Raw genomic sequence first — 12,503 nt, forward strand, 5'->3', positions numbered from 1 at the left:
GGAGGATCAGTCCTCGACAGCATTACTGACTTTGCTTAGAACCAGATGGTGCCAAAGGCTTTAAAATATTAATGGAATAATTTATGGATTATTGTTTTACAAAATAGTCTCCCCCCCCCCAGCTGAATTATATGTTTAAGCATGGAAAAATACATATACAAAATACACCCCACAAGAGTAAATGTATTTAATAGGATGGAACCAAGAAATGTTAACTCCAAAGTAATGCTCCTCCACTGGATATGTATTTTTCCTCCTCTGCATGGATCAAATTGACCCTTTTAAAAAACAAAAAAAAAAAAAAAAAAAAAAAAAAAATCAAGGTGCATTTTATATAAAGTAATTTCACATAATTGATACGAGTAACAAAAAGGCAGGGTTTATGCTGTTAGAAAATCCAAATTCTCTCTCCGTTGTCATGAGAATATGATGTACACACACATTCCTTAAACTACAGTAAGTGCGCGACCAAAAGAGTTAGTAAGGACTTAAAAGGGTGGTTGAATCGCCTTCTTGCGTTAAAGACATGCAAATTGACAATTAACAAGTAGGAAAATATAAGCAGACAGTATGAAGGGTTGAGAGACCTCTTCAGTGTTTAAAAAACAAATACTAATGTTTCAAAACATTGCCGTATTTAGTTGTTTTATAAGCAAAGTTATAGAAGAATACAGAAGTTACTACAAAGTAAAACAAATAAAATGTGTCCCTTTAATAAATAGAAAGAAATTTTTAAATCCCTTACACTTATCTTCGATTGGTCATCGAATAGCAGATTTCTTTACGCCTAGACTTTGTCCGTTAGCAATAAGATGCAATTCATATTAAAGTAGCACATATAAAAAAGGCCAAAAAACAGACAAACATTTAAATATACTGTCCCATATTATTAATAATGAGATCTCTGGCATCTGGAAGAAGCATTTCTCTGCTTAAAAGAAACACACACTACATGGAAACCCAAATTACCCAAAAAGGTAGAGTACTACCAATAGTGTGAGAAACGAGAGATGCTCATTCTAGTTGCATTTTAAATTATATCTCGAGTAGACGTTTGTTTTCACAGGATGTGAAGAAATGCTCATGCAGCAAAAAAAAAAAAAAAAAAAAAAAATGCATCTACCTCATGGATATATCAATCAGTCTCCATTTACAAACAGTGTGCCATTCTTAGAGGAAGGCAAGAGTTTGGAATAATTCAGAATTACAGAATAATCAAAATGGCTGTAGGCAACTGAAATAGATTTAAAAAGAGGGCGGCCTGGCATGTATACTCCCCTTTGGTTCAAGTCATGTTTTCATTCCCAACAGAGGACTATTGTACAATCACAAAACTGCACATAACAAAAACACACAAACTACATAATATTCTTGTCATAAGCAATAGAAAACTAAAAACGCAATGATGTTGCAGTTTCGTCCAGTGGTTAAAGTGCTTGATTACAATTACCTACTGGAGGCTTGTTTTGCGATTTCTCAGGTTTTGTTACACGTATTAATGATCAATAAAAAGGTTCCTACATTTTCTTCATTTCACTTTGTGCCACACAGTGTAATCCACTTCATACACAAAACTACCGATAATCTTAGCTAAAGTTTTACAAAGCACAGGCAGTTATTACAGTAACAATGCACACACAGTATCATCTGTATCCTCAAAAGGGCAATGCATCATTGAACAATAGAGGAGAATAAATTCAATGATAAAAGGACTTGTTTGAAAATGCTTATTCACACGATGCCTACATAGTCTTTTACGGATATCTCAATGTAGTCATTGATGAAACAGCCAGGCCTTTTGTCATAGCAGGAGTTGACATTACGCCCACTCATTTTCAGAAAATGAGATCAGTTAAAAAGGAAATCCTGCATATTAGTAGCATGCATAACTAACAAAGCAGTTCCTAATGAACGTAAATGTCAATATAAAAAAAAAAAAAAAACACAAAAACACACACTTCAAAATAAAATTTCAAGGAAAAAATGGGGGCAGGGGGGGTCACTATACTGCTGTTGTGTAAAAGGATGTCCTTCGTTTTTCAAAAAAAGCAGCAGAGTAGACAAGTGATTTTATAACCACCCTGTGGTATATGGAGTGCACAAAATGTTTGGCTACAGTCATTCCCATTTTAATTTAATTGCAGATCTTCAAAGGCTTTAAAAATGGAACTCACACTCCGATCATTCCACACAGCTGAATGGATTCGACTGCTGCTCAGTTCAGATGAAGAAAACTATTTAAAAAATCGCTACAAATGTCTAGTTGCTATTAGGCCACACTGCACAAAAATCATGCAAAGCATAAATCTATACAGCAAAATAACTAAATGGGGGAATATGATTGTATCTTACTGAAAAGTAAAAACTCGCTAGAGTAAGAATAAAAACCCTTATTTTCTAAACCTTTTTAAACTTGTTTTATGCTCTTCATGCATGAATTCCTGGTTGGAATGAGCAGCTCACGGGAAACAGTCATTGCTTGCTTGTAAAAGCTACCGAGGGCATCAAGAAATGCCATAGCAATAAACATACTTTAAATCAGTGCATACTTTAAATTCAGATCTATTAAAAGCAGGGGTTCCCAAGGTGCGGCCCCCCAAAGCCCACCCTCAACCCCCCTTCCTGACCATTTACTTAATTTTTTTACATTTTCCGAAAGTTTCCGTAAAAAATTGATTGTGCAATTTGGGGGAAATTATTAACACAGAGCAATCACAGTTCATAGAAATTCCATAACATACATTTTTTACATGTTTTGGATCAAATCTGGACCCTCTCAAGCCAATTTGATTAAGCTGTTAGTCATATGTGCACTGTCCCTTAATTAATAAAATAAATAATGGCACCTATAGTGCACAGTAGATTTGCCGTGCTGAAGGAAAATAACATGGAACCTCCTAAGAAAGCACTTCTGTTTTTCTTAAATTATTATTTTGTCATCTCCTATCGCTTTTCACGGGGGAAGATGTTCAAAGACTGTGATCAAGACGTGAAGGTACCGTCCAAATAACATTAGATTACTTTATGCAGCTGAAGTAGCTAGCTAGCTTCTGTAAGGTTAACAGAGCGACTGCAAGAAACGTTCCGGTTCAGGATACAGGCACTTTGTTGTAGATTTTATTTAAGATCAAAACTGTACATTGGGAAAATGCTCTTTGTACAGTATTGTAGTTTTGTTGTTCAACTTGGATCTTGTTAGGGAAAGTACTACTGTAGTAACAGTACCGGCTACAGTTTAAAATTGTTACTGTGACTTTTTGTACAGTTTCTGAAGACAACTAGAGGCTACAGTACAGTAGCTAAAGAGGTTACGTAGCAATCTTAATTGCATAAAAAGCACCAATGTAACGGCAGATAATTTATGAATAATTAATGCTGCACTTCAAATAGAAATGTGCGATTATTTCACTGATGTCGGAAAGAAAAAGATAAATAAAAATATCAAGGTAAAATACAGTAATGTCTTATTTCTGCACATTTACTATGGAAATAGCTTTAAATGTCCACACCATGGAAATTGTTTGTTTAATTCGAATTTTGCACATCTCAAACTATTTATATGGTCCCCAGAGATTTGAATTAAGTGGAGTTCACTGTACATACCTTCAGCTCTTAGGGAATTAGTCAAGACTCATTCTGCCTCACTACTGAAGAATAACCCACAAAGAGTTTAATTGGTATAGTTTGAAGAGTACCCATTTCGGTATTATCTTCTTTAATTGTTGTGACCAGGACAACGCAAGATGTAACAGCATGATATTTGTTCTCAAACCTAAGCCTGTTGTGGCACCAAGACACAGGATAAAATATAAATACATTTCAAAGCTGCTGGTGTTGCAGTGGTAGTAATATACATTCCTAATTTAAAATAGGAAAATGTATAGGAAATAAAGGTACGATTTGGGACATATTTCTGTTTCATGAGTGGTACATTTTCTTGTGCGGCCATCCCATGCAACCTCTGGAAATTAGCCCTCTAGCACAAAAACTTTGGGAGCCCCTGTATTAAAGGCTTTGGCCTTTTAGTTAGTATTGAACAAAGTGAGCAATAACCTTAAAATAACGTTAAAACACATCTGTTTTACACTGTTGCACTTATTTCACATCGTTTTTCGCATCCTCATTTAATTTGTGGGTTACAAACTGCTATATCATGTTTTGTATTTTAGCGATTATGGTTTATTTTGTGGATACAGGGTTCAAATGCATGTAATGTTACAGGCTAGTGGTAGTCATTGTATTACTCAAACTTATGGAAGCTAGTTAAATTAATAAAGATTCAGATCTTCAATTCATTTGCCATTAAATATATAAGTTGCTGGAGAATTTCTATAGAACATCGAGTACCAACAACATTTATCACTATGTATAGAAATGAGTAACAATACAAAGTTTACATTTCATTATAGCAAACATTGGTTTTCCACCAGCTTTTTCTTATACATTTCTGGCATGGATTAATGATTTTACCCTTCAGTTATGCAAGGGAACTCTCGCCCCCCACCCCCACCCCCAAAAAAAGGCTAGATTGCTGAGTGAGAGCAAGACCATAGCTAGTTCTGACACTGCAATTGCATGCATGCATATTCATGAACCACTCATACCTGTATCTCATTCTCTTGACACTTGCAGTTTTAAATCTTCTTTCCCTCAGCCCTTATTTCAATGATTGTATTAAAAATCCAGTATTACCTGCTAACCGATTCCACGCTGATGACCCCACTTGTCTTGCAGAAATGCCAGGAGCAGTCCTTGGAGTTATTTGATTCTGTGAAGTGGTAGATCTTGAACATACTTGATTTTGGGAAGAATTTGTCTTATTTCCTGAGGGGAAAAAAAAAAAAAGTTGAACATATTAACTGCCAGGTCAGGTAGTCAAGGTCTCTTTGAAGACCAAGTTCAACCAATAATCCCTTGTCAAGAATCAAGCATTGTCATGTGTATTCTAAAAACATTTAAGTTTTAACAGTATCAAGGAAAACATGCGATAGGATGTCTGACAAATTAACTACTCTCCTTTAAAATGTAATATTTTTCTTCCATTTACTTTATTTCAGCTTGTAAAGGGACTGGTAATTGTTCAAGGAATTCACCTGTGTGCAGCATTTAAATCAATTGCTATCATTCCCTCCTGTCAGTTCAACACTAATACCACTTGCTACCATTTGGACAGGGACTTTTAAAAGTAGACAATCTTCTCATAAGGTTTACATTGAATAATGAAGGTTAGCAAAATTCTGAGCAATTTATTTCACTGCCTAATATCTGAATAAAGTGGGGTCTACTCAATTAGTCTCAAACAGCAGTGGGTCTAAAGCCTGCCAAAACTTGAATTGTGTTCATATTTCTAGAAATAAAACTACAGACAACAATACAATGCCTAGCATTGGTCCTTTAAGTATTTTAGCAGTGCTAGGAAGCACCTTGATCTGATGACGTTAAATCAATTCAAGAGATCAAACTATGGTACTATGGTACTACTAAGCGTCTTCCTGCACCTCAAACTCAAAAAACAGACAGCACACTGAACTCAAATTGTCGTCACTCAAGGTTGAAAAGGTTAAAAGGTGTTCACAGCTTCTTCCTTAGAGAAGATCCAAATCAGGCTACAGTCTACCAGGTCAGCTACAGCAGATTTAAAACAGTTACTCCACATCATATCCGATTACCTGTTGCAGAAGTTGGATTAACTGCAGTCTTGTTTCTCATTACTGCTTTTGAGGTTCTTGCAGAATTCAGAGCTCCACTTGAAAGTATAGGTCGTGAAGATTTATCCACAGTTTTACAGCTGGTAGCAGTTGTAGCTGTAAAATACCATTATCAGAATGCAATGAGAATTTATTGTGTGGGTCATAGAAACAATTGCATAAATGAAGTAAACCAATTATACTATGTAACACAATTTTTGTTCCTGGGTAGTAAGTGTTATTTCCTAATTGCCTATGCCTCAAAAGTATAGAAAATGGCTATTATTCCCCACAAACTTTGCTTTTGTGACCAGGACAGTGATATTTCAAAATATCACTATTTCCAATGGGAAAATGGGCAAATGTGTGTCTTTTCATTCACAGTCAGAAAAAAACATATGAATCCAAATTAACATGTATTTATACTAAAGCAATACAAAAATGACTACAAAAGATTTAGAAGCGAGTAGTTTCGAGATTCTCGAAAAGCTACTCACTCATCCAAACTGCCAGGCATCAGCCTGATGTGAATTTACCAGACAGAGACAACTAGCCAATCAGTAATAAGCACAACACCATGAAGGGTGCTGGAGGCACTCAGGAGAGGGATTTTACTGGAGCATTCATGAACATACCTTAACCACCTGAACACCATGATGTACGCACATACGTTAAATGAAAACCCACTTCCAGTACCATACCGTTCAACAGATAGCGTGAGCAGCCACTCAACTTTTACAAGTGTAATATATCTATGATTGAAAATAAATATATATATATATATATCTAATAATATATATATATATATATATATATATATATATATATATATATATATATATATATATATATATATATATATATATATAATATATATATATATATATATATAATATATATACACACACACACACACACACACACACACACACACACAGTGGCTTGCGAAAGTATTGACCCCCCCCTTGGCATTTTTCCTATTTTGTTGCCTTACAACCTGGAATTAAAATTGATTTTTATTTGGATTTCATGTAATGGACATACACAAAATAGTCCAAATTGGTGAAGTGAAATGAAAAAAATAACTTGTTTCAAAAAATTCTAAAAAATAAATAACGGAAAAGTGGTGCGTGCATATGTATTCACCCCCTTTGCTATTAAGCCTCTAAATAAGATCTGGTGCAACCAATTACCTTCAGAAGTCACATAATTAGTTAAATAAAGTCCACCTGTGTGCAATCTAAGTGTCACATGATCTCAGTATATATACACCTGTTCTGAAAGGCCCCAGAGTCTGCAACACCACTAAACAAGGGGCACCACCAAGCAAGCGGCACATTGAAGACCAAGGAGCTCTCCAAACAGGTCAGGAACAAAGTTGTGGAGAAGTACAGATCAGGGTTGGGTTATAAAAAAATATCAGAAACTTTGAACATCCCACGGAGCACCATTAAAGCCATTATTAAAAAAATGGAAAGAATATGGCACCACAACAAACCTGGCAAGAGAGGGCCGCCCACCAAAACTCACGGACCAGGCAAGGAGGGCATTAATCAGAGAGGCAACAAAGAGACCAAAGATAACCCTGAAGGAGCTGCAAAGCTCCACAGCAGAGACTGGAGTATCTGTCCATAGGACCACTTTAAGCCGTACACTCCACAGAGCTGGGCTTTACGGAAGAGTGGCCAGAAAAAAGCCATTGCTTAAAGAAAAAAATAACACATTTGGTGTTCGCCAAAAGGCATATGGGAGACTCCCCAAACATATGGAAGAAGGTACTCTGGTCAGATGAGACTAAAATTTAGCTTTTTGGCCATCAAGAGAAAACGCTATGTCTGGCGCAAACCCAACACCTCTCATCACCCTGAGATGGGGATGTTTTTCATCGGCAAGGACTGGGAAACTGGTCAGAATTGAAGGAATGATGGATGGAGCTAAATACAGGGAAATTCTTGCGGGAAACCTGTGGCAAATGACATAACAATACCGTCCGTTTAAAAGAGAACTAATTGCGTATAAAAGGGGAACAATTAGCTTGTTGAGGAGGGCTCGCTGGAGGTCACTTCGGGTGCTGTATGGAGGTTGGCGGTTCCTGTTTGCTATGCAGTCTGGGATGGAAGGAATTGTGTGATGTCATTAGGAAGTTTGAAGATGAGGGCTGTGACTGTGATGGTGTGTTCGAACGAAAACAATTTGAAAAGAAGAAAGTTTTCTATATTATCAGCGGCTGTATGAGGAAAATGTTAACTAAACTACTTGCCAAGTACTTGGAACAAACTACGTGCCGAAGGCCAGATGAACAAACAAGGTTAACTAACCTGTTTGTTCCAGCGGAACAGGTCGTACAGTTTGGAACATGGGTAGTTTGGTTTTAAGTTATTGAAAGGATTCCCGCATCGTTGTTTCGATTACAAAAGGAAAATTGACATTTCTGTGACTGGTTAAATATCCAATACAATCTCTGTAAGGAAGAGAAAATAACTCGAACATAACTGACTTGCAGCATATTAAATGAAAATTACTCCGTCTATCAGAACTGCTAAAGTATTACCATCAATTCTTGTGTATTATACAGACTCGTGTGTTATTTTCTTTATTAATTTTCCCCTATATTTATTTTGACCAGTAAATAATGTTAAATATTGCTTTATACTATACTGGTGTTTTTTGTTTCTGTATTTTATTTTAGTAAATTGTTAATTAACTTTTGCTTTGTTGATTAATTGCTGGGTATGTATATTGCGTTGTGTGTGTTTGCCGAGACTATTGAAATAGTTATATATACTTATACAGGTACTTATACAGGTACATACCCCAAGAGACTTGCAGCTGTAATTGCTGCAAAAGGTGGCTCTACAAAGTACTGACTGGGGGGGGGGGGGTGGGGGTGGGGGGGGGGGGGGGGGGGGGGGGGGGGGGTGGGGGGGGGGGGAGGGGGGGGGGGGGGGGGGGGGGTGGGGGGGGGGTTGGGGGGTGGGGGGGGGGGGGGGGGGATACTTATGCACGCTCAAGTTTTCTGTTTTTTTTTTTGTCTTATTTCTTGTTTCACAATAAAAAAATATTTTGCATCTTCAAAGTGGTAGGCATGTTGTGTAAATCAAATGATACAAACTCCCAAAAAATCAATTTTAATTCCAGGTTGTAAGGCAACAAAATAGGAAAAATGCCAAGGGGGGTCAATACTTTCGCAAGCCACTAATTATATTATAACTTGTTTAATTGTAGTATATATAGTTTTTACCAAAAGCTAAAACACGGCATTGTACGTGCATAGCAACAAACAAGAGTGATGAAAATTTCGAAGTTGGTTCAGAGGATTTCGATACCAGTGACAGTGATGCTGAAGAGCCAAGAACAGAAGGGGACTGGGTGTTTATTACTAATCCCCACGATGATGCCAGTCCTCCATCGTTTGATTTTGCACCCGTTTACACAAATCTGCACCCCGCCGTGGGACTTGTTTGCTTTCTCCATTGGAGTGCTTTTTGGCTTTTGTTCCCAAAAAGCTAATCACTTACCTTTGTGACAGTACAAACAAAACAGTATGCAGCTACTTTACAGGTAAGCCAGCTGCAAATGGGAAGCTGTTTGGTTTGAAATGGCAGTGCTGTGATGAAATACTATCAAAACAGTACTGGGTACAAGGCAATAAAGCAGGCAAAGTAGCCCTGTACACGCATTTGTGACTATCCCTCCAACACAAGGGAAGCAGAGACTGCAAAAAAAGTTGCAGGGTCTGCCACAAAAATGAAAACAAAACAACGGGACACAAGAAAAATGTACAGTGGTTGCAAAGGCAACCCCAGGTTCTGTTGCATTGAACATTTCAATAAATGGCAAAGAGCAAATAGATAACGGCACACATTTTGATGTTTGACAATTACGGTTTACTGGTTATTGTTATTAGCAGCATTTGTTTTCATTGTTCATACAAAAAAAGTTTTTATCTCTATATATATATATATATATATATCTTAATATATATATATCTCTATATATATATATGTGGTACACAGAAACAAACGTTTGTAAAGAAAAAAGATTAGGTCAAACATCTATTTTGTCTTTGTTTAAATGTTACAACTGTTGGTAGCAATTACCAGGTTTGAAACATCCCAACATTTTCAAAAAATCTCCGGTATCCTGGGAAAAGGGTTTCATTTTATATCAACGATGGAGTTGAAATGGGTTTGAGTAACCATGGGCCGCTTTCCAAAGTAAGCCAAAATATATAGCTAGAACTGTCTTTCCTTCTTTGTAGTCAAACATACTGCGAGTCTTTTGCAGTAAGGAGGTAGTTTGTGCAGCATTTTGACCTCAGACATTAGCAAAAATGAACACTGTAGTTTATCATTTGTCAGTATAGCATAAAAGCAAATTATATTATTGTGTAATGTGTTATATATATATATATATATATATATATATTATATAATATAAGGTATAGATCTAATATATATTATATATTATATATATATAATATATATATATAATATATTATATATATATAAAAAATCCTGAACACCACACAGTAGGCAAAGTTCGACATTACTTTAGAGTGTGTTTTTGTAAACACTTGTTAGGAGGCCCAGGACTGATGATCATAGATAAGGTCTGGTCCAGTAACGGATTCACGTATTATATAAATTACACAGCTTTTGCTACACTATTAAAACAATCCCAAAATACAGAAAAGGTTGTCATACGGATTCATCACCGGTATCACCGATTTACTGCTGGCACACATGAGTTTTGAGTAGGCCAAATTAGACTTGCAGTGAAATCTTGAATGGCTCAAACTGCTGTGCCTGGGGGTGTTGCTTCCACCCCTGTGCAGTCAGAGAGGGTTACAGTATAATTAGCCCACCACCTGATTGAGCTTCTGGGAGAGTTCAGATGGAATTTTGTCACAGTATCTCGCGCCATCAAACTGAATCCCATTACTTCATGCAGGACTGCTCTTCAGTGCATTAACATGTTTATTGCAGGAACGGATTTTTTCTAAACTCACCTTATTATCCGATTTAATTTCTGTTCCGAGACATGAATGACTATGGGACTACAAACAGGACCCTTTCTCCTGAGACAAGGTTATGTTTCAAAAACATTCTCTTAATATTCACTGAGAAAACAGGATTCTCACCATTCATGTCAAAGATTTGATTTCTGTTAGGAAAGGTGCAAGTTCTGACAGTACTTTTAGAGTTTGTTTTTTGTAAACACTTGTTTAGGAGGCCCAGACTGATGATCATAGATAACTCTATGCCAGTATCAATTTTCTTGCATATCCCAAATGCGGTAGACCTCTGCATCAATAGATCAGCCAACTACAATGTTATGCTTATATCATTGACTTCAAAATGTGAAACCACCATCTCAAAAAAGAAACACACACACTCTCTCTCGGGGTGGAAGGCGACCAGTTCAAATGTTTGTTATTGTTCCTGTGAGAAACAAACACCAAAATGGATCGGGGGGGGGGGGGGGGGGGTTAGAGAGAGAGAATGTTGGATTTTTTTTCTTTAAAATTTCAAAATGTAACTAGAGTTCCTGCAACTCGAAACAAATGTCAGGACCTGAAGGTTCAGGGATTACCAAAAATATCTGAATTACATTTTATAAACTCCTAAAAATATTTGAAGCTGCAGAAATACCACCAATGAATACTCACACTGACTTCTGCAAGTACCGGTACTGGGCTCGCTATGAGAGCTCAAGAGTGAGGACACACTGGAAGATCTCTCTAGTCCTGCAGCTTTCACAGGCAGTCTTGACCCTGTTGCAGATCTAGCAGAGACAGAGCCAGTGTTCATGGACATCCTTGCAGAACTTGTCTTTGCTCTGGTAGAAATCGGTATTTTGTGAGTGCCTGTGAATTGACAGAATGCTGAATTAAAACAAACCAATGCAATTTACTTTAAAAGTCTCTTTAAAAGTAAAAAAAAAAAAAAAAAAAAAAAAAACACAACACGCAACTACAAAAGGTATTAAGTTGAAAGATGATCTTGAGCTGTATCTGACATATGTACTATATCATTTATCTGGGCTCAGACACCAGTAGTTTAATTGCATACATTATGCAGGTGAGTTCATGAAAAATGAATTTTACAGTTTAAGATTACCTCATTCATAATAAATGTGTCATGCTCCAACTTGCTACAGATCAAGAGAGTTGTGTTTCAATATTAAAACTCTCATTACACAACTGAAGTATTTAACCAAAATGTACAAGGAAACAGAACCAGTTTAAAACAGTGTTTAAAACAGTGTGTGTGTGTATATATATATATATATATATATATATATATATATATATATATATATATATATATATATCAAATGTTTTATTAAAAACACAGGATAAGCGGCAACAGTACTTTATAATTGTACATTATGAGTAAGGTGCCGTTTAATTCGTCATTTCAGTGGTTGCACGGAAATCGTGAAATTAGCCAAAAACTGTGATTTTTACAATATTAAGAAAAAAACAAAAAAACAATTTCATAAATTATATTTCATACAAATATATATATATATATATATATAAAAACACACATTAACAAATTGCGAGTATCGCAGTGACTTATGTCAGTATGACTGTGGCACGGTGGCAGATTTGCACAATGTTTCTTGTCATTCTGTCATTAGTTTCAACCCTTCAACAACTACTAACATTGCCAGGATACAATGATGTTGCACAAAAATCAAACAATGGATTATGATGTTACTTGCAGAGCCATCAAAAATAAAGATTTATGGTATCCCTGCTGGCTGCTACTCGGGGGCTGGAGAAGTATTGTTGCCTCTCCGTGAAGT

The 12,503-nt window shown here is 36.4% G+C and overlaps 1 protein-coding gene across 3 annotated transcripts in view; it reads right to left on the minus strand.

Annotated features, from left to right (window-relative positions):
* Positions 1 to 12,503, minus strand: part of LOC121298395 (microtubule-associated tumor suppressor 1 homolog A-like) — a 75,755-nt gene that overhangs the window by 33,363 nt on the left and 29,889 nt on the right. For all 3 annotated transcript variants that reach the window (XM_041225515.1, XM_041225523.1, XM_041225506.1), the window contains exons 4-6: positions 11,359 to 11,556; positions 5,670 to 5,804; positions 4,693 to 4,824 (exon numbers count right to left, since the gene is read on the minus strand). In XM_041225515.1, the coding sequence (XP_041081449.1) occupies positions 4,693 to 4,824; positions 5,670 to 5,804; positions 11,359 to 11,556 (465 nt within the window). The remainder of the gene's footprint in view (positions 1 to 4,692; positions 4,825 to 5,669; positions 5,805 to 11,358; positions 11,557 to 12,503) is intronic.

Source organism: Polyodon spathula, chromosome 2, assembly GCF_017654505.1.
Source record: "Polyodon spathula isolate WHYD16114869_AA chromosome 2, ASM1765450v1, whole genome shotgun sequence".
Taxonomy (NCBI): Eukaryota; Metazoa; Chordata; class Actinopteri; order Acipenseriformes; family Polyodontidae; genus Polyodon; species Polyodon spathula.